Source organism: Triticum aestivum, chromosome 2D (assembly GCF_018294505.1).
Source record: "Triticum aestivum cultivar Chinese Spring chromosome 2D, IWGSC CS RefSeq v2.1, whole genome shotgun sequence".
Classification (NCBI taxonomy): Eukaryota; Viridiplantae; Streptophyta; class Magnoliopsida; order Poales; family Poaceae; genus Triticum; species Triticum aestivum.
Window position 1 is genome coordinate 624103901 of NC_057799.1, and position 25783 is coordinate 624129683.

Sequence of the window (25783 nt, forward strand, 5' to 3'; positions counted from 1 at the left end):
AAGGTGAATTTACCATGGCAGAATAGAAAATTAAATTTAATTTGCCATGATCGACTAAAGTAAAATTTTGACATGCATGTAAAAAATATTTTTGCCATGGCAAGAAAATGTAAATTTGCCATGGATAAACAAAAAGTAGAAATTGCCATGGCAACAAAACTTACAATTTTCCATGGCGCCACTAAACTGAAAAATTGCCATGCTATAAACTAAAAATAGCCTTGTTCTTAAAAAGGGTAAAATGTTGATGATCAATTTTTAAAGGTATAGATATAGACGTCATGCACTTATTGCAATCAACTCAGTATCTATTATAAATCATCTTGACAGGAAGAATAAAAGTTAGATCCACTATAAAGCACAGTTCTTGGTAGAAAAATACAAAATTGAGATCCACTATATACTTCTTGATTGAGAAACAAGAATTCGCATGCTGGCTTCATGCTGTCCTAAATAAGAATAAAATAAAAACCAACGCGCTAAACTATCTATTCCCAGTCGTGCCGCTGACTGTCCTAGCAAGAAAACATGGGGATGAACCCCCTCCGATCTTGGCCTTGCAGACAAGCACCGTGTCCACGCATCCGTCTATGTAACACCCCCCGCCCCCGGGAGTCCGCACCGCCACGTCCACCACCGCCTGGCCCCTCTCCAGCTCGCCGGCCAGCCGGTCTCGCAGGAAGTGGGGCACCTGCTCGTTCATGCCCCACGCCTTGGACGCGGCCTCTCCCACCCTTGTTGGCTGCACGCAGAACCCCGGCACCATGCCCTTGCCAAGCAGCGCGTCCCCGTACGACACGACCACGGAGGAGCCGTCGCCGCCGACGCACTTCCCGGCAAGCTTGTTGTGGGTGTTGTCGATTTGCACGGTGATGCCGAACACCGGGCTGAGCGCCTGCCGGTCGCTATGGAGATCCTGGGCCGGGTCCAGGCCGTCGACGCTGGTGATGTTCACCGTGTACTTGCTGTCAGCTCCCGCCGTGATTATCCACACAAGAAAATACACAAAACCTGCCATGAGACCTATCGCTATTGCGATCATGCATAACTGGAAGCACTTACTTTCTCCGTCTTGGGCCATCGTGTCGAGGAACAATGGCGAGAGCTTCATCGATATGCGGTGTTTGGTAAGTAGTTGGGGAACTTATACCATTATTATTGGAGAGGAGGGCCTTTGTCTTGCGTTACGGAGAAGAGATGGTTTTTTTGTTTTTGTTTTTGAGATTCGGAGAAGAGAAGGATTCGTGTTCTTGCCGGACACGTACGGCTTTCCGTGTCTCAATCGTTTGTGTTCTCGCCGGTAGATTTCAGTCGGGATTCATGTTACAAAGCCCCATCACATGGGGAAGGCACGACTTAATCACCGCATGTGCAAAAACAACAAACGCAACAAAAGCCTGTGTGCAAATCGCACTTGCATACGTTTAAGCAAGGCTTTAGGCATCTCCAACAACGACCCACAAACTGCCATCGTCCATTCGGACCATGCTGTCCGGATGTGTTGCGCCATCCAGCGTGGACTTGTATCGGTTCGTAGGGTGGTATAGATGTGTTTTCTCCTGTGAACTGAAGACAAATGTGAAGGGAGGGGAGGGGGGGAGGGGCTTTGTGGGAGTCCGGACACACGAAATGTCACTTTCTACCCCTCTGGCCCACTCAAAAGGAAGGCGAAGCCCGCGCTTTTAGAGCATCCCGCATTGTTTCCGCGTCAAAATCCCCCACTCTCTTCTTCCACCCCCCTCTCTCCGCCTAATTCCTGCTCTTTTCCCCCACCCTCTCCTTCCTTCCGCCACCGTCGGAGAACCTGTCGGAGATGGAGCCGGCGGGGGTGTCGGAGGATCTGAGCACCATGCTCGCCCGAAAGACCAGCTCGGCTACGCGGAAAACTCGCCGCGTCAAAGCGAAGGCCTCAAAGGAGGAGAAGCTCAAGAAGCAGTTGGCCGCCGGTGGGCTTGGTGGTGGCGTTGGGCGTGGAGGTCGTGGTGGTCGTGGCGGCTGTGGCGGACACCGCCAGACGGGCTCTCCCAAAGTACAGAGCGTTACAAGCCTCCGTACTACTACGCTCCAAAGTAGTGGAACCCCCGCTAGTACGGTGCATTACATCGTCGACGTTAACGCGACGCCGCCCTTTTCCGAGTATTCTTCGCTGCAGCACGTCCGGTTGGCCACACTCGAGGGAAAGAAGGTGAAGATCACCACCAATGCGGAGGACGCCAAGATGTTGACCTTGAATGTGGAATCTTTGGATGTCGACGCAAGAATGATCGTGCAATCCGTCCACTACTAGATGTTGCAACGACAGAAAGATCGGTTGGCAGCGGCGGAAAATAAGGCACGGCAGAGGCAGACACGAAGGCCGAGGCTATCTACGCGGCAGTGACGGCACCACCTTGATCGGGGAGCAGACGGCTGGGATTGCCAGTCGGACAGGGCAGAAAATTGCACGGACTGTCGGACTGATGTTCTTTTGAATTCAGGCACGTAAAAAATAAGCATACTTGCCTCTTTTTGGTTGTGACCGGGCATGCGATCCGCGCGCTCTGTGTCGATCGGAGTACATTTGAACTTGAATTTACTGGCGGACTTATGCATGATAGTGTTGGATGGCGGTCTTCAGCATCCATGTCAGCGGACTGGTCCCGTCTGCGCGGACGGAAAATTTGCGGGCCGCCGTTGAAGATGCCTCTAAGCACCGATGTGTGACATCACCATGATGTTAAAGAAGGCATATTATTTCTTCACCGTTTTCACAGGATGGCGAAGTCGGTGATGGCGCTAATGGCCTGTCGGCAATGAGGAGGTGACTGAGGAACGACCGCCCACTTGATGGCGTTGCAGGGCGGCGAGGACGACGTCCAGGAGATAGACAGTGCTCTTGGGCGGCAAGGACACCGTTTAGGAAGGTGACGGTGCTGCATCGTGGCGAGGGTGAGGAGGTGACGGAGGAATGGCAGCTCACTTAACGACGCAGTATAGGGCGGCGAGGGCGTCGTCAAGGAAGGTGGCGGTGCTGTCAGGTGGCAAGGTTGTCGTCCAGAAAGGCGACGGTGCTGCTATGCGGCAAGGGAGCTATTACTGTCCTGGAAGGCGGCTTCTAATATAATGGTGACACGAGAGGGGGAGTCGCCGGGGTTGAGATTGGGGGATCCAATTGTGATGATTTTCCTTTTTTGCGTGCCTTACGTGATTGTATGGGTTGCAGACGTGGGGCCTGAAGTTCTGTCTTTTCCTCTGCGGTGGAGTATGTTCAAGCAATATAAGCTACTAAGTGCACACCGGAGAACACAACAGGGTGAAGCTAGCTATTGGAATGAGTTTTGTGGGCCTAATCATGTGGTCGTGATGAATCCGTATACATTTTGTGGGGTTCGTTTAGAAAAGATAGTATGTGCACTTTTATAAGTAATAAATATTTCTTTTATGTCAAACTAGAAATCTAGTTATTCCAAAACTCAAAAAGTAGTCGGACAAGTACATTGTATGTCATACACTTATCGCGATCAACTCCGTATCTACCACTATAAATCATCTTGACTGGAAGAATAAAGTTTGGATCCACTATTGAGCACAGTACTTGGTAGAAAATATACATTCAGATCCACTATAGAACACAGTTTTTGGGTTGGAAATACAAAATTCAGATACCACTATAAGACATATGTACCTTTTGGCTGAAAACAAAGATTCACATCGAGGCTCTACGCTATCCTCCTAAATAAAAATAAAATAAAAACCAAGACACTAATTATAATTAACAATCTGTTTCATGTCGTGCCGCTGACAGTCGTGGCACGAAAACACGGGGATGGACCTCCTCCGATCTTGGCCTTGCAGACAAGCACCGTGTCCAGGCATCCGTTTATGTAACAGCCAGCACCCGCGGGAGTCCGCACCGCCACTTCCACCACCGCCTGGCCCCTCTCCAGCTCGCCGGCCAGCCGGTCCCGCAGGAAGTGGGGCACCTGCACGTTCAAGCCCCACGCCTTGGTAGCAGCCTCTCCCACCTTTGTTGTCTGCACGCAGAACCACGGCGCGGTGCCCTTGGCGAGCAGCGCGTCCCCGTATGACACGATCGCGGAGGAGCCGACGCCACCGACGCACTTCTCAACGATCTGGTTGTGGGTGTTGTCGATGTGCACGGTGATGCCGAACACCGGGCTGAGCACCTGCCGGTCGCTATGGAGATCCAGCGCCGGGTCCAGGCCGTCGACGCTGGTGATGGTCACCGTGTACTTGGTGTCACCTGGCCTCGTGTTTTCCCACACAAGAAAATACACAAAACCTGCCATGAGGCCTATCGCTATTACGAGCATGCATAACTTGAAGCACTTGCTTTCTCCGTCCTGGGCCATGGTGTCGAGGAACAATGCCGAGAGCTTGATCGATATGCGGTGTTTGGGAAGTAGTTGAGGACTATATAGTATTGGAGAGGACGGCCTTTGTTCTGCGTTACGGAGAAGAGAAGGGCCCGTGCTCTAGCCGGACACGACTTTCCCTGTCTGAATCGTTTGGCGGCGCACAGTTCGACAACAAATCCTAATCGGAACGGGGCTATCTAGCTACTTTAGGGGGCACGGGCCAAATTTGATTGGAAAATAATATGATACTAATCTTTAAGCTGAGAATAAACTACAAATTAGCTAACAAGTAACCGTAATGTAAATGAAATAGGTCACAATACGTAGAGACCACAAATGTCAGATTATTTTTTACTGCAGTTTACCTGTACATGCTCCAATCTGTACTCTACATGCATTGACTTCTTTCCATAGTATTTCAAGTATAAAAATATAGCTTTTCAGCTAAGTTATTTTTTTTTTCAAAAAGGATCCAGATCTATTATAAAAGTGCATTGAAAGTACAAAGCACCTCAAACATAACAAAAATTACATCGAGACTCAGAGGCCACTGAACGACAACTACCACCACCAGGACGAGCCGCCGGCACGACTAAGTTATAGATATCAAGGTCATACGATACTCCCCTCCCTCCCACGTCACTCCTGTGAGCAGCTCAGAGAAACCCTACCGCCGACCAACCCTCCCCCTCTGTCCCTCCCTTCACTCCTGCCGCTGATAGCAGGCGCTGATGTGCGCACCAATGCCGTAGGTTTACTTGGGGCGACTCCAAGTGTTGAACAAAAGACAAGCACAACTATTTGTTTTGACGCAAGTATATCAATTCTAATCTTCCGACTGTGCTACAGCTTGGCTCTTTCTTCTTTGAGGTTTCGCCGATGGAGCCGAAGGAGGACACGGTGAAGCCAAACTTCAGAACCCCTCCAAAATGCAGTAATATTGATAGTATTTCATGTCCGGTGAAGTAGTTTCAAGCATGCAAGCAAATAAATAGTTCTTTTATTTTAAATTAGTCATATGTGATCAGCGTGGCCGGTTGATTAGGTAGCTTTCTAATTAAAGAATACTACTCCAGAATAGGAGGGTCCACGTACAGGTTGTGCTAGTTAGCTTGTTTTTCTTTGTTTCTCTCCGAGATGTAAAAGGAGGGGATCTCCGAATTAGTTTGAGACAGTTAGTAGTTTAGGCCCTTACGGCTGGTGTCTAGGGTATAAAAGGCAGCGTCCTGAGTCTTGTACGCAGATTAGTCGGGAGTTAAATAAAAAACGGAAACACTAATGCTACACGTGTGGCAACAATGCAACTCTCCCACACGTTTGAATCATCGTTCAGTTAAGTTTGCACGAATCTTGACACACCGAGGCAGTTTTCGTGTGCCACGTAGGACACGGCCGGTGTGTGGGCGTTGGAGAGGTCGCCCACACGCCCCACAACACACGTTTGCCAGCTGAGCTGTGTGAACGGACTAGTTTCTACCCACACAACCACCACCTAGTCCACGCGCGTGTGGGCGAACAGTTTTTCGCCCACACGACAGTCGTACATTGTTGGATGGCAACTGCAGTTGCGCGTACATGACAACTATTGTTTGACCATATGTGGCAAGTAGTTAATCACACACGCCAACTATGGTTTGATTACATGCGACAACTACCATAAATTAGACATTGCAACTATAGTTAACCAAAACAGAGAGAGTTGTCATGCTTTTACAACCATATCTGCCATCCCGGATAACTACATCTGCCATCCCGGATGGCAACTAAATCGTCATCCCGCGGGTATCTAATGTAGCTGCGCCAGGACGTGTGGACATTTTTGCTTCGTGCCACACACGCGGAATGGGGATGAGTAGTACTTGTTGGGTGTGTGGCACGAAGTAGCTGCGCCCACACGTGTGGGCAATTCTATTGTTCGTCCACACACAGCCCGTGTGGGCTGCCCCCTGCTCATGCCACACACGGTGTGTAGGCGAATGCCTATTATGCCACACGTGTGGTGAATATCGGTGTCCATAAAAAATACTACCAGAAAACGCCTCACGGCCAGGGGCACAAAAGATGCGTTCTTGCGGTTCCTAAGGTTTCGTTGCTGTCGTTCCTGTGTTGATCTCGTATCAATATTCGATACAAGTCTACTCTTTTGGCTTCTTGCTATATCGTTCTGATTCAAAGGCTTTTCTTCTTCTACGTCGGTCCTTTTTTTTTCTGCGACGGTTGCTGCGTTGTTCATTGATATTTTGCAAGTACCGTGAAGGATCGGACCAACCAGCGACTCGTCGTCTAGCCGAGTCTACATCAGGCGCCGCATGGAGAGGCCCGACCGGCATCGTCGTCGGTGGGGCCTCTCCTCCCATTCGCTCGCTCATCGGCGGCTGCCGCGGGACGATTCGCCTGAACTGAGGCATTGTGCTCGCATGGGGCACGGCGTCGGGTGCCATGGTAGCATGGCTGGCTGGATCTGTCTTCTAACGACCCGGTTCCAATAAGGATCCAAATCTCTTGTGATCTGCTGTGCTGTCTTTGAATCGGTAGCTAGCACACACAATACTCGATGAAATACCACAAAATCACAGGTAATGTAATGTAAATCCAGAGTATTTATTACCTGATAGCCCTAGGGCTAGAATACACAACAAAAACAACAATAAAGATGCGGAGTCCCATCAACGTCAATGACAAAGTTGAGTGTAAACCTCATAACCCTATTTTGTATCCTTACTCTTCGTCTGGAAAATATGTAACATAAAACTTTGCAGCCATATAGGTCAATACATTGAATGTACTGCCAAGTCACATCTAAGGTGTTATAAAATACCTATCATACATGCATGTTGGCTTGTGCAGTGGTTCTAAATTAATATCTTATATAAAGCAAATTTTATCCTACTATCAAAAGATTGTGCTATGTCGGCAAATATTATATGATTTAATTGGGCACCACCAATTCAATCAATTCCCTTCGTTGATTATCTCGCTCAAATTTATTAAATGTAATGATATCTCTCTACATTTTCACTTCTAGCCGCTCAAGTTGTCCGTAACCAGGGACACGGCTAATCAATGAGTTTTATACAGTCTGCAGAGATTTGTGCACATTCCCCACAAGACACAATCATCCCTTTGTAGCTCCCACACTCAATTGTACAGAAATTGGGAGATTGTGATGAGGTCTTCCAAAAGAGTTTCCCTTAACTCTGATAGTGCCCATCCCACCTACTCCCTCCGTTTCAAAATAGATGACTCAACTTTGTATTAACTTTAGTAAAAGTTAGTATAAAGTTGAGTCATCTTTGTGGCTGCACATGTAAGCTAGTAGTTATAAAAAGGTGGTTGATCTCTTTGGGCCTGATCGAATGGTCCACTAGTGTGCTCTCCCATGATGGTAACACTGTACCTTGCCACCATTCATACTATTTTTCCTAGGTATTTCATGAAACTATGTTGGTCCTATTTAATACATTGCCAGTCACATCTCATCATGAATATCACTTCACATGAACCCATCCACTTTAGCAAATAAAATATAATATTTCTACAACGATGGCGACAAGGAAGTAAGCTCAGACCTACTCATTGAACTACACTAGGATCATACTACATATTTATCATACATACTCCTACTCATGCATACTACTCAAAAGGGACTAAATGCATAGTAAAATATAGGTTCATGTGTATGAACAAGAGATGGAACTTGTCTTGGTCTTCACTTGTAATAGTACAAAGTCTGATACTATTCTGCTTCGCTCTTTGGTGAATCTGATATAAGTAAATAACACTCAGTGAACAAGCATGCCATATAGAAGAATAAAAAAGAACACAAGAACAAATATGGCATAGTATAAAAGAACAACACCATACTAAGTATTATATCTAATATAGATTCTTATGATGTTTTAGGATAAAAGGAAAAGAATTAACTCAAAAGAGTTAATGGAAATAAAGATATAGTTAAGCCAGGATTCAAATTTGAATAAATACAAATGGCTTGAATATTTGAAACTAAGTTACATAATGGATGAGGTTTTAGTAGAGATTTATGCAAAAACAATCACTTGAAAAGGATTTCTAGTTTACAAGTGATGATTAAAACAAGGCTTGAATTCAAATTTGAATATCCCTAAAAGTATAAACTAAAGCTAGGGTTCATTGGATAAAAGTGAATCATAAGAAGAAAATGCAAAATGAATTATTTGAGGAATAAATTTTTTGAATTAAAGGAATTCTATGGCTTGAATTCAAAATTCATATTGAATCATGAAAAGTTTGAAAGTCTGGATCAAGTGGTATATATGAATAAAGAATAATCTAACGATCATAATGCAGTAGACTTCACTAAATCTGGACATGTGGTTTGCATGTAAGACCCTATTAAAGGTTCAAATACAAATTTGAACACAATCAAATTTGTATGTTCACAAGATGAAACCAAGTGTAGCATAGGATGATGCATTTCGTGAATATCATTTTGCAAAAAGTCCCCTTGGATTCAGACTTGGAGCTAAAAAGTTATGACGGTTTTAAATCTCAGGTACTTTTCTGTCAAATTGCCATATAACTCTACGCGGCATGATATTTTGAATTTAAATGGGGAACAGCTGGCGACGTGATATTGCTCAGTAAAGGTTCGTTCAGGAAATATCAGGGGCTGTTGGATATGTGTCAATGGACACATGTGCCGCGTCCACGTCACAGGGTCGCGACGCTCATTGGAATCCCAGCCGGAGAAGGAGAAGACGGCGGCGGTGGGCTCTGGTCGAAGTGGGCGCTGCCCTCTGTGGTCCTCCGCATCAGCGAAGAGCACAATGGGGCTCCCCTGGTCACAGCGATCATTTTCATAACTTAAATGTCATCGGGCAAAACTTGTGTCAACGACCGCTTGTGTCTGGAGCACGGGCGGTGTCGGCAAGATTCGCCGGACGCCAGGGTGGTCTTTTCCGTGTGGATCTGCGTGAGTAAATGGGTCAAAGAGGCGCGCCATTGAGAGAGAGAGAGAGAGAGAGAGAGAGAGAGAGAGAGAGAGAGAGAGAGAGAGAGAGAGAGAGAGAGAGATGGAGGTGCCTGTGGTGGTCAATGGGGCTTACGGCCGCTAGAATCAACCGTAGATGCGAGTCTGGCTGGCGGAGCTTCCAGAGCTCATAGAGCTCGACTCTGAGGGAGGGTGTCTGGTATTTATAGGGGGTATATGCTGTCCGGGTCAGTGAGATGATCACGAAATCGCGGCAAAGCTAAGCTGGCAACAAATCGACGGGATCAAGCTTATACCATGCAGGAGGAAGGGGATGATGCATGGGGTCCACCCGTCGGCGACTCCAGGTGAGAGAGAAAGGGGGCATGTGGTGGCCCTTAATCTGAAGTGAGATCAGACGGTCCATGTTGCCTCATGCCTCATACTGATTCGGCTGCTAAAACGGACATGGCGTTAAGTCTTGTGTTGGGAATTCGCAGGGTTAGAAACAGTGTTTGTATGTGCAATATTACACAAGTGCAACCTTGTGGCATTATCAAGTCTTGCGTTGGGAATTCACATGGTTAGAAACAGTGTTTGCTCTAGAATACATTGATGTTCACTTGTAATTTGCAGAAGGACAACTTGCAATCAACCATAGTATTTGATCCTGCCGGAGATCTCTCATTGTCTACTTGCAATCTAGAATACAGATTGAAAAATGAATGTTCTAATATGTACCTTGGTCCCAGTCGAGGCCGAGCGAGGAGAGGTCGCTGAGGATGGCCTCCTCGGAATTCCTGGTGGTACTTGAAGATCACGGTTCAAGCACCCCCGATGTGGAATTTGCTGATCGCCACAAGGGAGCGAACGCTGAGCGGGTAGCTGGCGGCGGGCGAAGCACGGTCACGCCTAAAAAAGGAGCCTGACGCGGAGCTACAATGGCGAAGAGGTGGGAGAGTGGCAACGACGAGCTAGGCCAGGCGAACGGGTGGCAGCCGGGGTCCGGGGCCGTGGGGAGCAACAACTATGACCATGGTCAGCCAGGGATCCTCGCGCCGCCGTCTACACACCGGCGAGAGATGGGATTGGCGAGATGCGTTCAGGATTGAGGGATTGCCAAATCTTTCTAAAAAAACATTCACACAGGGCCATAATTCCCTTGACTGATTAAAATTAATAATTTTAGTTAATAGTTTAAATCAACGACTGAAAATAATTAGCAGGGGTTTGTGTAATACTCCCTCCGTTCAGAATTATTTGTCGCAGAAATGGATGTATCTAGACGTATTTTAGTTTTAGATACATCCATTTCCGAGACAAGTAATTCCGAACGGAGGGAGTACAAGTTTAAGTTACGAAATATTTGGCTCTCACGGTTTAGAAAGAACATGTTTCAAGACAAATGTTGTATAAGACCAAAAGAATCTTTATTAACAAATCCTCCAAAATGAATCAGCAAAACACAAAGGCCGAATACGTCCAACATACACATAACTACTTAACTATACACACAGATAGTTTTTGTACTTCTCTATACAATAACGTACACATGTGCGTGCGACTGCCGAGATGCACTCAAGCCATGAGGTAGGCAACGACAAGCAAAACAGCAAGGCCAAACTCCATGGCCTCCACATTGGTTGCAGCGGAGACATGTGTTGGCGGGGGAGCGTTGCTTGCACTTGGGCTGCAGGCTGGGGCGGGTGACGAAGAGGAGGAGCCTGGCATGACATTGATTTTGACCTTCATGCCGCCCGCGCAATGACCAGGGAAGCCACAGATGAAGTAGCGGGTGCCGGTGGCGGTGAGGGAGACAACATCATTCTCGGAGTTGAAGGTGGTGACGGGGCTGGCGGTGCTGCAGGAGTCGTAGTCTGCTGCTAACCTCGAGGACGTTGTGTGCCTGAGAGGAGTACTTGAAGACGATCTGATCGCTGGTTTGGAAGTTTCTAGAGGACGCCCAAGTGACGTAGTTGGTGTTGAGGTCCCATGCGCCGCCCGGCTCGCCCACGTTGTAGCTTACCGCAGATGCAGTGCTCAGGACGCCCAAGTGACGTAGTTGGTGCTGAGGTCCCATGCGCCGCCCGTCTCGCCCACGTTGTAGGTTACCACATGTTAGCTTATACTAGCACTAATGCCCGTGCATTGCAACGGGAGAGAAAAGCACCTGGTTGCGAGTATCTCTTCACGTCTTCATTAGCGTTGCTCAATGATGCCCGATAAATCGCGCATTATACCAAAAATAGTTAATTTCATTTTAGTACAATGTATTTGCTTCACTACTAAGGCAACACAAATTTCCATGAACCAGTGTTCGCTAGGTTTACGGACTGTGTAGCATAGCACTATTCGTGTCTAATGATATTAGGAGCGTTGTACAAAAACCATTAATCCATGGCTAATATAATAGAGAAAGTATGGAGTTTGTGTCGCACACAACTTTGAATCCGAGTACGACTCTTTGTACTTTGGTGACGGGCGAATGAAAACACAAAACCTGCACCGCATACCACTATGTGCCATCTTTTGTATTCAACTCTGACAAACGTCACAAATAAGATTACTCTCCCTCGAGTAACATTGTGAAATTAAAGTTGTTTCACTAAAAGTAAAATACAAATATCTAGATTCTTGTTTGTTTTTGCGGAAAAACTTTGTCAAACATGCAAAAGTTGTTAGGTTTTCTTGCTTTTTTCAAGTTAATTTGACTTATATCAGGTGTGTAGATGATCTGAAACTACGACTCCTAGCCATTCAGCATGGATGGTGAGCTATCTAAAAAACGAAGAAAACTACGGCTCCTATGACATGAAGATATAGAAAAAAGCTCAATTCAAGTATAAAGGAAACCTTTAACCACTTTGCATCGGGAGAAAGATTGACGTGTATATATTTTTAGACGGAAGCATTGGCCATTATGTCATAAATCAATCATTGCATGCGAGTATACAATCCCATTTCACGTGCGCATTTGAGAAATCTATTGTTTAAAAAAAAAATCTGAAATCCCTCCCTTCCTTCTATATTCACTTTCCTTCCCCTTCCTTTCCTTTTTTAGTTTCTTTATTTCCTTCCTTATGACGGGATGGCTTTCCACTTTTTCCCAGGTGGCTCACTGATGTTCAAGCAATTTGTCTATGTATCTAAATTGGTCGGTTTTCGTGTATAGGAGCGATGTGGTACTAATAAATTCTATGACGAACGAACTATAAAACACAAGTCACAAGTATTACCTAGCTCATGTGGCAGTAGCCGTAATGATTGCTGGTCAGGTCACCAGTTCGAAACCCTATGCCTATTATTTTTTGTTCGGCCCACAAAACATTTTCTCCCCTGAACCAGCTGCGTGCGGCCCAGAACGACGTACAAACAAAATAATTAAGGCCCATGAGAACTGACGGGAATAAAATCACACGGGCAGAAACTATTAGTACCACCTCGGATAGTTAAAATCTCAAAAGTATAATTAATAATATGGGTGAACGGATGAAAAAAAATGACGAAACGCACCTTGCTTTATTAGTAGGTATAGATATTAGACCCGAGATATATGTTAACATGTGCTCCACTTAGATATGTAATACTTCACTAATTACAAGTTCAATTGTAGCCTACAAATACATATTTTCGAGACAATGGCCAGGGAAGCCGCATATGAAGTAGCGGGTGCCAGTGACGGTAAGGGCGATGACATCATTCCCGGAGTTGAGGGTGGCAATGGGGGTCGCAGTGCTGCATGAGTCGTAGTCGGCCTTGCTGACCTCGAGGACATCGTGCGCCTGAGGGGAGTACTTGAAGACGATCTGGTCGTCGGGTTGGAAGTTCCTGGAGGACGCCCATGTGCTGTAGTTGGTGCCGTGGTCCCACGCTCTGCCGGGCTCGCCAACATTGTAGATTGCAGCCGAGGCGGTGCTCATGATGGCCATCGCGGCCACGGCGAGGAGAATGGTTCTGGTGATGGCCATGGCAGTAGGACCTGGAAGCAAGGCAGTGAGAGCTAGCAGAGGAGATACGAGTCGGATGCTACTATACTGAACCTTGAGGTGAGATTGTGTTGCTTCTTTAGGTGTCTGTGTCGGGTCCTATATATACAAACTCATGGCCAGGTGGGTTGAAGAAACGCATGCGGTAGGTGAAAGCGTAGAATATAGAGTACGCGGGTACACGAGCTAGGCATGCAGGTAGTACGTACTTGGTCTTACTCAAACACCTAGATAGATATATAATAAATAATAGACTGAAGATGTTAAGACCTTTTCAAGCGTTCTCATGGCATAGAAGCCATTGTACTTGGCCAGCTGCTTCAATACCGACGCAGTCTGGGCTCCAATCCTCAAAGGAGACGCAGTTGACTATCATAACTGATAAATCTTGTATAAGTAGATCCATAGGGCCAGCTGCATATAAACTCTCAGTCTAAAAAAAGTTTTAACCTCCTCTATTAAAATTGGCAGGTTTATTGTATGAACTCCCCGTCACAACTTTCAACTTAAGAGGTAAAAGCTCTCAGACCACGGATTAAGCAGAAAAATAGTGACCAACATTGGATCATCCTGAATTGCAAAATAACGGCTCATGAAAAAAAGACTGAGCGGTAATATTACATTAAAGTAAATTTTATGTACTAAAAGGATGGATATACAATGGCGCCAACGATGACTACTTTTGATTATAGTGATGAAAGATTTTCGAAGGATAGGTATTATTTGTCAACCAATGTTAGATAGAAGTCTGGTATATTTGTATTATTTGTTGTACATGCTCATTGCATCTTTATGCTATGTATAAGACTTGAAATCTAATCATTTCCTACCAGACCATCTTGATGAATGCTGCGTCGCGCTGCATGGGCCATGACTATCCCTTGATGAAGCACTTTTATCCAATGCAGCTGGTATTTTTACATTACTGAACGATGGTGCCTGGACTGGGAAATTTTGGTCCCTCAGAGCGTTGATAGTGATCGTCCTCCAGCCGCAAGAACATAGTAGGGAAGAATTCATTCCCAAAAAGCACCTGTCACCCACTCCGGTGGCTCTCTCTCCCTCGACGACGGTGATTGTCCCGTGCAACACCCGAAACACAGGAACATGTATGGCACTCCATCATCCAAAAAGCAAGGATTTTCCCAGCCGATTTGGATCCAGTATGTCCGGGGTCGGGGGCATCCTAATTGTTCTTCACAATTGGTTGCAGCTGGTTGTTCGGGACAGTTCATTTACAATCAGGGGCAATACTAATTGCATGTCTAATCTAAGTATATATTTCTATACTACAAGTTTAAGTTACAAATTTGTTGGCTCTCACGTTTTAGAATGAACGTGTTTCAAGACAAATGTTGTATAAGACCAAAAGAATCTTTATTAATAAATCCTCCAAAAGGAATCAGCAATACACAAAGCCTGAATACACCCAACATACACATAACTACTTGACCATACACACAGATAGTTGCTAGTAATAATTACTTGAATATACATAAAATACACATGTGCCTGCGACTACAGAGATGCACTCAAGCCATGAGGCCGGCAATGGCAAGCAAAACGGCAAGGCCGAACCCCGTGGCCTCCACATTGGTGGCAGCGGAGACAGGTGTCGGTGGGGGAGCGTTGCTTGCACTTGGGCCGCTGGCCGGGGCGGGTGACATAGAGGAGGAGCCTGACATGACATCGATCTTAACCTTCATGCCGCCCGCGCAATGACCAGGGAAACCACAGATGAAGTAGCGGGTGCCGGTGGCTGTGAGGGTGACAACATCATTCCCGGAGTTGAAGGTGGTGACGGGATTGGCAGTGCTGCAAGAATCGTAGTCTGCCTTGCTGACTTCAAGGACATCGTGTGCCTGAGGGGAGTACTTGAAGACGATCTGATCGCTGGTTTGGAAGTTCCTAGAGGACGCCCAAGTGTCGTATTTGGTGCTGAGGTCCCATGCGCCGCCCGGCTCGCCCACGTTGTAGATTGCCGCTGACGCGGTGCTCAGGACGGCCATCGCTGCCACGGCGAGAAGAATGGTTCTCCTGGCAGCCATTGCGGTTGGAACTGGAAAGAGAGCTAGCAGAGGAGATTATAACTTGTAAGGCAGGTGTGTATCGATCCTTGAGTGGAGAATGGGTTTGCTTTCCTAGGAGGCAGTGTCGGGTCCTATATATAGAACAATACAGGCTACACCCGGTGTGATGGACAAACATGTGCGGTTGGTGGGAGCGTAGAATGAAGTTTGTGTACCTGGATTTTGGACTTTGAATATTATGTGTAGGTGGGAACACAAGCAGCTGGTACGTACTTGATCAAAATAGACTGAGGATGTGAAGACCGGGCTGTGCTGTTGGCGTGCTGACCATTTCACGCGTTCCTTTCCTTTTTCTTCAGTATCGACGCGGTCTACAAGAACATGAGGTAGACTATCACGATCCACATAGCTTCTTTTTTTAGGGGATCCACATAGCTTCTGACGTAGATCCAATTGTCCAATGCATTATTTTGACAAAGCTTTTTTTATTAGTGGATTTGACATATTAAAGAGACCCTAAAATTTTGTTGTTGGAATGATTTAATTACATGTACACCCGCAAAAAGAAAAATTACAAGTACAAATGATACAGTTGGTCACTATAATGTTATCCTATATACCTATGTTAATAGAGCTGAACTAGCCATTAGTACTACTCTATTACATAGAAAATTGGGGGTCCTACTGATTTGGAGGCCCGTTGCAGCCGAACACTCTGCACAGATGCATGGTACGGATGGCCTGTTGCGTGCCTTGATTTGGATCGCAGACACTACACACTAGTGTAGAATCTTGAATTTCTCAAAAAAAAAGCGCAAGAAAAGCACAGTGATCGCCGTCAACTATAATAATATCTATGGTCAATGATAGTTGCTCGTGCTTGATAAGATATATATATATATGTTTTGCTATATAGAGACCTTTTACGGACGGTTTCAAATTGTGGACTGATTCTAATAGCAAGATGAGTATTTTCAAAATCAATGTGTTTGCTTTTTAAATGACACGTTAAAGTATCTCGTAATGAAATTTTACACATGCGTAAAATACATCTTTGCATGCGTGCCAAATTGTTTTCCCTTTTTTTGCCACTTCAAAATTTATTTTCAAATTTTTCGAGAATATAGATGATATAGAGCCTGTGATCCAATACAAATTTCTACTGTTGCTGCCAAGATAAATATGACCTTTCATTTTAGATAAAGTTAGTTGAATTGCAGGCTGAAACTCCATTTTAGCAGTTTTAAATGTGCTAATTGTATGTATCCAACACTAGTATGAAAAGTAGTCCTTGTCGCCATGATATATCTAGGTTTTCCATGAACAATCACCAAAGGAGAGGATCCCCATGTGAATGAATTACTCAAATCACCGCAAAGTGCTGAAATTTTAATTACAAGTTTGTGTGTGAGGAGAGATATTCTATTGCTCATTACTTTTGAGATAGCTCACCAGTCATGCCAAATGGTAGGAGAGATATTCCCGCCAAGACATAGCGGATATTTGTAAAATTTAATTCAGTTTAATAATACATCACACAGTATATTATTTCACTCGGTGATGTTATGTTGCAGTCCAGGATGATGCACTGTGGGTCAATTGTACGGCTCAACATGCATTTTACAATTCCTATCATGTTTTTTGCCTGGATGTAATTTAAAACATGTTAACTTAACTGTATATGGTATGAAAGCTTTACTTCTTGATTTGAATATTGGAATTTGTTCATCGTTGGCCTTTTAAGTTGGGGGTTGTAACTTTTTTTGTCGTTGAAACTTGAAAGGTGTAAGTGAAGGTGTAAAAGAAATCATTAAAGGCTGCAATATAATTAGTTCTCACGTAAAATTCACATAACTACTTGACTATACACACAGATAGTTGCTAGTAATAAGTACATCTCTATACAATAACGTACACATGTGCGTGCGACTGCCGAGATGCACTCAAGCCATGAGGCCGGCAATGGCAAGCAAAACAGCGAGGCCAAACCCCATGGCCTCCACATTGGTTGCAGCGGAGACAGGTGTTGGCGGGGCAGCGTTACTTGCATTTGGACCGCTGGCCGAGGCGGGTGACGAAGAGGAGGAGCCTGGCATGACATCGATCTTGACCTTCATGCCGCCCGTGCAATGGCCAGGGAAACCGCAGATGAAGTAGCGGGTGCCGGTGGCGGTGAGGGTGACAACATCATTTCCGGAGTTGAGGATGGTGCAGGAGTCGTAGTCTGCCTTGCTGACCTCGAGTACGTCGTGTTCCTGAGGGGAGTACTTGAAGACGATCTGATCGCTGGTTTGGAAGTTCCTAGAGGACGCCCAAGTGCCGTAGTTGGTGCTGAGGTCCCATGCGCTGCCTGGCTCGCCTACGTTGTAGATTGCTGCAGACGCAGTGCTCAGGACGGTCTATGCCCTGGTGGGTTGAAGAAACGTGTGTAGTAGGTGGAAGCCTAGAAAGGCATGCAGCTGGTACGTACTTGGTCATACTCAGACACGTAGGAGTATAGATATGATAATCATCGATCGACTGAACATCTGAAGATCGGGCTGTGTTGTTGGCCTGATGACCTTTCACGCGTTTCCTTTCCTTTTCCTCCAGTATCGACGCGGTCTACAAGACATAAAGTAGACTACCACAATCCACAGACTTTGTGACGTACTCCCTCCGTTCGGAATTACTTGTTTTGGAAATGGATGTATCTAGAACTAAAATACGTCTAGATACATCTATTTCTGCGACAAGTAATTCCGAACGGAGGGAGTAGATCCAAGTGCCCAGCTGCATTTCAACTCCCTCTAAAAAAGCCTTTAACTTCCTCTGTTAAAATTGTCAGCTTTCAACTACCTGATTTCCAGCTGGATCACAAATTCACAACTAATTAAAATTGCAGCCTTTAAATTTCAAGAAACAAAAATCACAACTCTCGTAAAAGCAAAATATATTTATGGCACAAAAGTCTGACATTAAACTCAAGAGGTAATGCTTTTGTATCACACATCTATGAAATTTGAAATTGGTAAAATGGCGTATTCTCAGCCCGTGAAAATTCAGCGGAACAAATGACTCACTTTGCATCATCCTAGATTGTGAAAAAAAGGTTTAGATAATGACTAAGAATATATATCTAAATTGAATTAAAGTTTTACTAGAATAAAAGGCTAGACAGTGGCGGTGACGGGGACTAGTTTTTGATGAAAATGATGAACAAGTCTTGAAGAATAGGCACATAACCATTATTGTTGCATAGAGTCCTCTAATTCATTTGAAACTGTCTGGGGTGCATGCGCACAAAATATTTATGCGAGGTGAGCCTTGAAACATCATCCTTTTCAACCAGCCCCTGATGCACTATGTAATTTGCTACTAGGCGATTTGAGACTACAACATAGAGGCAGCACGCATGCATGTCTATGTACAGTGCTTCTCGGGATCGAGCCATGGCGGTGCTTCTGCGCCGTAGTCCCTCTTGAGGGCATTGAGTTTGGAACTTGCACTGGTTGGAGGGACCAGCGGTGGCAGTGCTGAGGTCGCGACCGCCTCGTTTTCTTTGTGCCGTTGGGCCTTTAGAGCGGGTCTGCAGCGACTTGTGGTGGGGAGGTGATGGCTGTCAATGGTTGTTGTTGTGTGGCAATACAGTAGCCTGCAGCCCATACGGCCACGTCGTTTTGGCCGCATCTTGCTCACTGTTGTGTCGTCTGATGGAGCTGCGGGAGTTGGGCTATGGGGCGGCGGCCTGCTGTCTTTGACGGTGGCGCCCCCATGGTCATGTGGATGGCATGGAGGCTGGGTCTCACAGTGGTGACAACTTCTATGAGGCTGGCGGCGGAATGGGAAGCCCCCTCCACCAACAAACCAGGTTCCATGTGGCCTGGCGGGTGACACATGTGTCTCTTCCAGAAGCGTCATGGCATGCCTCTCGCCGGCGGGTGCTATGTATGATATCTCATGCGGAGACATCATGGTGCATGGTGGGTCTGACAAAGGTGTCATGTTTTGCTTATTGTTGTTGAATCAAAGGTGGTGTGACTGAGACTGGAGGCGAGGCAGCGTGGGACGTCTTTGTCTTCCAGTTTCTTCTAATGCGGTATCTGGCGAGCAAGGTGTCGGTAGTCGGACAAGTGTTGATGGTACAAACGACTTCAACGACGAGCATGCACACTCCGGTGGAAACACTAGATCACTGATCAGGCTATAATGACGCACGCTATGTTGTGCCATTGCTGAAGGTGGTGGATCGAAGCTTGGCTTTGGAAATGAAAATTCTGAGATAGACCTTGGGTTGGACTCGTCATCATCGGCCCACCAGTGGAGATTCCTACTCATTTTGTTTTTGTCTTTTATAATAGGGTTAGTGCCTGTCCGGTGTAGTTACTGTCGCGAGGCGTGTCGCATTGGTTTTTTTTTTTTACTTTTCAGGTCAATGTTGTTCCGCTGCTGAATTTTCAATAATAAATAATCTATGGATGTGTGCATCACTTGGTGCAGAGGCCCGAGTTTCATTTTACAAAATGTGTTGCCATTGTCACGTTCAGGAATTAAAGGCCAAAGCTAGAGTTTTTAGGACCAGAATTGATAACTGAGGTACATATGTCCTGGCTTTGACAAATGTAGCAAGACATGATTGCCAGAGGAGCCCAACACACCCAAGAGAAGCATGGGCTAAAACTTTCTACAATGTCGATCCCTTCGAAATGGCATCAGACTGTACATATCATGGTCTCGTGTCTAATCTTTATTTGTTTTTCATGTAGTCTAGTATGGTTACCACATGTTATCTTATAGTTTGTTACCACAAGTTAGCTTATATATTAGACCCGAGTTATATGTTAATATGTGTTCAACTTAAATATATAATACTTCCCTAATTACATGTTCAAATGTAGCCTACAAATACATATTTTCGAGACAAATCCAACAGTCATGCTAATTATATGTCAAAGTTACGTAAGTCTAGCTTATGAAAGTCTAGAATGAACATGTTTCTTGACAAATGTTGTATAAGAGAGACTAGAAAAATCTTTATTAAAGAAGAAGCCCAAATACATACAACCTACACGTATAATTACTTGGCTACACATATACTTGCTAGTATAATTACTTGACTATACATGATTGTATACAAATGTGTAGCAAGCAAGACAGTGAGGCCAAAGTCCGTAGCCTCCATAGAGATGGCGGCGGAGACAGGCGTCGGTAGGGGAGCGTTGCTTGCACTTGGGCCGCCGGCCGGGCTAGGCGACGAAGAGGAGGAGCTTGGCATGACATCGATCTTGACCTTCATGCCGCCCGCACAATGGCCAGGGAAGCCGCATATGAAGTAGCGGGTGCCAGTGACGGTAAGGGCGATGACATCATTCCCGGAGTTGAGGGTGGCAATGGGGGTTGCATTGCTGCATGAGTCGTAGTCGGCCTTGCTGACCTCGAGGACATCGTGCGCCTGAGGGGAGTACTTGAAGACGATCTGGTCGTCGGGTTGGAAGTTCCTGGATGACGCCCACGTGCTGTAGTTGGTGCCGAGATCCCATGCTCCGCCGGGCTCGCCGACATTGTACATTGCAGCCGAGGCGGCCGTGCTCAGGATGGCCATCGCGGCCACGACAAGGAGAATGGTTCTGGTGACGGGCATTGCAGCAGGACCTGGAAGCAAGGCAGTGAGAGCTAGCAGAGGAGATACGAGTCGGATGCTACTATACTGAACCTTGAGGTGAGATTGTGTTGCTTCTTTAGGTGTCTGTGTCGGGGAGGGGAACTTTTGGTTCCTGGTACATATGTACCCTATATGGGAAAAATATTTAGCAATTCAACAAAAAGTCAAAAAAAAATGAAAATATTTTCGAAATAAACTTGACCTTTCATTGTACTAGTGAGAAAAGTTCCACAAAAAGAAAATTCCTCTTTGACTTCTTTTCAAAAAAGACAAAATTTTGGTTGAAATAGTGTGAATGGTGACCTATAATAGCAAATAATTTTTGTCTTTTTCGCTGTGAAGTCAACATAGGATTTTCTTTTGTGAAAATTTATATACTAGTGCGCAAGTGAGTCAAGTTTAATCTAAAAATACTTTTGAAGTACTTTGACTTTTTGTTTAATTATTTAAAAAAACCATATAGGGTGTATATGCATGCGGGAGCCAATGAGTATTTCCCTCCGTGTCGGGTCCTAATATAAACTCATGGCCAGGTGAGTTGAAGAAACGCGTGCGGTAGGTGAAAGCGTAGAATATAGAGTACGCGGGAACAGAGTAAATTGTTGAAAGCCACCACATTTGTGGCTAGGGTACTCCAAAACCACCACTTTTACCAGAAATCACAAAAAACCACCACTTCCGCGGCAAGTGAGTAACAAATCACACTGATTTGGAATTGAACGCATCTAACAACAAAACTGACATGTGGGACCCGTCTATCCGGGCTGATGGGGCAAAGACTAGTCCTAGTCAATGTTTGACCTGCTGAGGTGTTGGTATAGGTGTTGTGCGTGCACACGAAGTACTCGACGAAATGCCAGAGCCTAGTCACCTGTCTACGTGTTTATTCTTTGCCAAGTCAGCCTAATATGTGGGCCAGGCATGTCAGTTTTTCACTTAGTCACAGCTGGCAGCTTGTTTAGTGCATTTTGTTAATCACTTGCCGCGGAAGTGGTGGTTTTTTGTGATTTCTGACAAAAATGGTGGTTTTGAAGTACCCTAACCATAAATGTGGTGGCTTTCAGCAATTTACTCGCGGGAACACGAGCTAGATATGTAGGTAGTACGTACTTGGTCATACTCAAACACCTAGATATATATAGGGTAACGCTATTCTAAGCGTGAGGGTAGAATAGCTTATTCTACACCCCCTAGTAACGCTGTATAAAAAATCTAGTAAAACGGTGTATAAAATATAGTAATTAGGAAATATATTTTTTACTACCTAAGTTTGTAATTTACTTCATTTTTACGAAAATTACTATATTTTACATAATGTGTTACTATATTTTATATGTACCGTTACTGGGGTGTAGAATAAGCTATTCTACACTCACCCTTAGTTTAGTGTTACTATATATATATATATACACACACAATAAATAATAGACTGAAGATGTTAAGACCTTTTCAAGCGTTCTCATGGCATAGCAGCCATTGCCTGCTGGTTCAATATCGACGCGGTCAATCTAGGCTCCAAGGAGACGTAGTTGACTATCAGAACTTACAAACCTTGTAGAGGTAGATCCAAAGGTCCAGCCGCATATAAACTCTTACTCTAAAAAAAGTTGTAACTTCCTCTATTAAAATCGGCAGGCTTGATTTATGAATTCCACGTCACAAATTTCAACTGAAAAGGTAAAAGTCCAATGTTAAAACCAAGAAGTAGAGCTTTCAGCCCGCGGATTAAGCCAAAAAGTAACCGATATTGCATCATCTGGAACTGCAAAATAACTGCAGGTCATGAAAAAAAAAGACTGAACGATATATTATATTAAAGTAAATTTTATCTAATAAAAAGATAGATATACCATTAATGGCGCCAATGAGGACTACTTTTGATTATTGTGAAGAAAATTTTCTTGAAGGACAAGGTCAACTCCACCGCACGACCCCAAATGAACGTCCGGTTTGGCCTGTTTTCGTCCGTTTGGGGCGGCAATGGGGTCGCTCATGTCCGCTTGCGGCCGTTGGGTTGTCGGTGCGCCCAACGCGCGGCCGCACCTCAAATCATGTCCGGGGTGGACGTGATTAAAAAAACATAAAAACTAAAATGAAATGCCAAAAAATTAAATAAACGCAAACATAAAAACATAAAACATAAATTAACCATCACGGCCATAAAACGGCCCAGTTCCACGGTTAACATAGACATAATTAACATAAAAAAAACGCTGCCCACGCGCTCCTGCCGTGCCCGTCGATGCCGTGGCCGTCGCCGTTTTCAGTGGCCGTTGTTGTCGCTGACGAGGTCGACATAGTCCGGCGGCGTACAGAGGTGGGACGGCGGTGCGTGGTACACGGTGGTGGGCTGGAAGGCGGGAGGTGCCCGCACCACCTCCTCCCGTGGCGACGCCTCCCGCTCCGGTGACCGCGGCGGCGTGGGGCACCAGTTCACGCCCCCACGACGTCGGCCATCTCCGGAGCCGTGCGCGACCAGCTCCACTGCTGGACCACCAGGCCCGGGTGGAACGCGGCCACGGGCTCCTCCTCCATCACCTCTTCCGTCCTCACCATCTCCAGCTCGGTGATGGCGACGTCACCGGCCGCAGAGAGGGCCATCATCTTCTCGAAGCCCTCCCATTGGCGCTCATCGTGCGTGTTCATGGAGTCCTCTATGACACGTTGCATGAGCCAGGCCTCCTCCTCCGCTGTCATGCGAGGAGGTGGTGGTGGCGATGGAGATGGTGAAGGCGACGGCGTGGGCGTGAGGCCGCGCACCCGCGTACGCCCGCGCACCTGGGGAGCAGCCGCTGCACGCTCTCGACGTGGCCGCCGCGGCCCCGACGAGGTGCCGGCGAAGAAGGAGGCGCGCCGCACGTCTTGCTCGTCCCTTAGCCACGTGTCCCACATGTCGGAGTCGGGGGCTTACCTGGGGTCGTAGTACAGGTCGCCGGCAGGAGGCGGCGGCCGCGCTCGATCTCCTCACGGCGCGCATGGCCGCTCGTCGGGACCGGCGGGATCGGCACCCGGTCGGCGGAGAGATGCCAGTTATTGGAGAGGTGTACGTCGCTCCACGGGAGCGGTGTCCTCGTCTCCCAATAACACCGACATACATCCGCGTTGATGTACTGCCGGTCGCGCTCGCCGTCGGCCGTAGGGCTGATGGTGCATGGGGCAGGCGCGGGGGCCCGACGCCGTGGTGATGCGGGCTCCTCTTTCACTGAGCCGCGTCGGCAGCCCGAGGACGAGCCAGCCTCGCGGTCGTGCTTCCCCTTGGCCGGTGTTCCGGAACCCCATGGCTGCGAGGCGGCCGGCCGGCGAGATCTAGGACGTGGAGAGGGAGAGCTAGGGTTTGGGTCGTGTCGGGTTTGGAGGAGGCAGCACAGGCTCGAGTGGGTGTGGACGACGACCGGTCCACGGCTTCCCATTTAAGAAGGACGGCGACCTTTCGCTGGGTGGATGACAAGTGGGGCCGACCGGGAGTGCGCATTAATGTTGGCCGGTGGGAGGTAGGTGGCCGCCTGCCACGCGGCCCCGAAGAAAACGAGCGACGTGTCCGTTTGCTGTCCGCCGCGACTCAAACCCGACGAATGTTTGCGGTCGAAATGGGTCGGCCCAGAGACTAAACGGACCAGATGGGTTCAAGCCGCCGCGCGCTGGGCCGTGTGGTCTGTCCGTTTTGCCCCGAACAAACAGGGCCGGGTGGGATGGGGTCGCGCACTGGAGTTGACCTAAGTACACGGGAGTGGGAGACGGGACATGCGGACGAATGTTGGATAGAAGTTTCTGGTCTATTTGGACTATTTGTCGTGCATGCTCATAGCATCTTTCTGCTAGGTAAGAACATCTACAGCTAGGCACTCGAAACCCCTCTTATACGTCCGCCCGGACGGTCGAGTCAGTGAGCGGCCAAAAAAGAAAGCGACCCAGACGGGCGCCTTAAATAGGCCTGAAATGTCCGGGCGCATCCGCCATGTCGGACAGACGGTTGGGTCCGACACGGAATCGCCCCGAAACCCAATATCCCAACGGGCTTCTCCAGTGAGGGTGCGACCATCGTGTGGCACCGCTTCGGCTCGGCGCCCGAGGCCAAAGTCCAGCTATTTGAGCCGGCCACGTCCCCAACTCTAGCCACAACCTCTTCTGCCCTCTCCGTGCTGCTAGTCCGAGCACATTTCTCTCCTTGTCCATCTCCCTCTTCCCTCGCCGTCCGCCATGGCCCGATAAAAGAAGACGACCTATGCTATGCTCACGCCGGAGCGCCGCTTCCGGATCGAGAAGGAGATCTGGGCGAGGCATGCCGCCCGCATCATAGCCAGCATGCCTCCAGACTCGCCAGAGCCGGAGGAGGAGGAGTAGCATGACGAGGAGGAGGAAGAGGAGCAGCAGCCGGTTCCAATGGAGGTGGCGGATCCGGAGGTGAAATGCTGCGCCACGTCGCATGGGCCATGACCTATCCCTGGATAGATCAGTTTTACCCAATGCCGCATGTATTTTTATAGTTCTGAACGATGGGGCTTGGAGTGGGGAAATTTTGGTCTCTCAGAGCATCGATAGTCATCGTTGCCCAGCCACAAGAACATAACAAGGAAGAATTCGCTCCTGAAAAGCACCCATCACCCACTCCCATGGCTCTCTTTCCCTCGACGACGGTGACTGTCCCTTGCAACACCAGAAACAGGAACATGTATGGTACTCCACGAGGAAAGGACAGGATATTTTGGCCATACAATTTTGGTCCAGTATGTTCGGGGCGGGGGCCATCCTAATTGTTCTTCACCATTTGTGGCAGCTGGTTCTTTGGGACAGTTCATTTATAATCGGGGCAGCCTAAT

General features: G+C 46.9%; 4 protein-coding genes across 4 annotated transcripts; all 4 read right to left on the bottom strand.

Moving 5' to 3' along the window:
* Nucleotides 1-10887: 10887 nt before the first annotated feature.
* On the bottom strand, nucleotides 10888-13277 carry LOC123050524 (uclacyanin 1-like). Its single transcript, XM_044473308.1, has 3 exons — nucleotides 13200-13277; nucleotides 12988-13115; nucleotides 10888-11113 (listed from the first exon to the last, which is right to left on the bottom strand). Exons 1-3 carry the CDS (start codon nucleotides 13275-13277, stop codon nucleotides 10888-10890), a joined length of 432 nt encoding a protein of 143 aa, XP_044329243.1.
* Nucleotides 13278-14694: 1417 nt separating this feature from the next.
* LOC123050525 (mavicyanin-like) lies at nucleotides 14695-15410 on the bottom strand. The gene has a single exon (XM_044473309.1). It carries the CDS (start codon nucleotides 15341-15343, stop codon nucleotides 14828-14830), a length of 516 nt encoding a protein of 171 aa, XP_044329244.1. The 5' UTR covers nucleotides 15344-15410; the 3' UTR covers nucleotides 14695-14827.
* A 1858-nt stretch (nucleotides 15411-17268) lies between these two features.
* Nucleotides 17269-19182, bottom strand: LOC123056090 (mavicyanin-like). Its single transcript, XM_044479830.1, has 2 exons — nucleotides 19114-19182; nucleotides 17269-17724 (listed from the first exon to the last, which is right to left on the bottom strand). The coding sequence occupies exons 1-2, from the start codon at nucleotides 19180-19182 to the stop codon at nucleotides 17269-17271; spliced, it is 525 nt and encodes a 174-aa protein (XP_044335765.1).
* Nucleotides 19183-20381: 1199 nt separating this feature from the next.
* LOC123056091 (mavicyanin-like) lies at nucleotides 20382-20945 on the bottom strand. Its single transcript, XM_044479832.1, has one exon. It carries the CDS (start codon nucleotides 20943-20945, stop codon nucleotides 20382-20384), a length of 564 nt encoding a protein of 187 aa, XP_044335767.1.
* Nucleotides 20946-25783: the final 4838 nt, after the last annotated feature.

What these genes read in the sequence shown, in the direction of transcription:
- LOC123050525 (XM_044473309.1), bottom strand. Translation starts at nt 15,343, where the DNA reads ATGGCTGCCAGGAGAACCATTCTTCTCGCCGTGGCAGCGATGGCCGTC.
- LOC123056090 (XM_044479830.1), bottom strand. Translation starts at nt 19,182, where the DNA reads ATGGAACCTGGTTTGTTGGTGGAGGGGGCTTCCCATTCCGCCGCCAGC. An exon ending in TCATAGAAGTTGTCACCACT is followed by an intron (nt 17,725 to 19,113) that starts GTGAGACCCAGC and finishes ACCAGGGCATAG; the next exon opens with ACCGTCCTGAGCACTGCGTC.
- LOC123050524 (XM_044473308.1), bottom strand. Translation starts at nt 13,277, where the DNA reads ATGGCCATCACCAGAACCATTCTCCTCGCCGTGGCCGCGATGGCCATC. An exon ending in CCTCGGCTGCAATCTACAAT is followed by an intron (nt 13,116 to 13,199) that starts GTTGGCGAGCCC and finishes CCCGACGACCAG; the next exon opens with ATCGTCTTCAAGTACTCCCC. An exon ending in GATGTCATCGCCCTTACCGT is followed by an intron (nt 11,114 to 12,987) that starts CACTGGCACCCG and finishes CTCCCTCACCGC; the next exon opens with CACCGGCACCCGCTACTTCA.
- LOC123056091 (XM_044479832.1), bottom strand. Translation starts at nt 20,945, where the DNA reads ATGCCCGTCACCAGAACCATTCTCCTTGTCGTGGCCGCGATGGCCATC.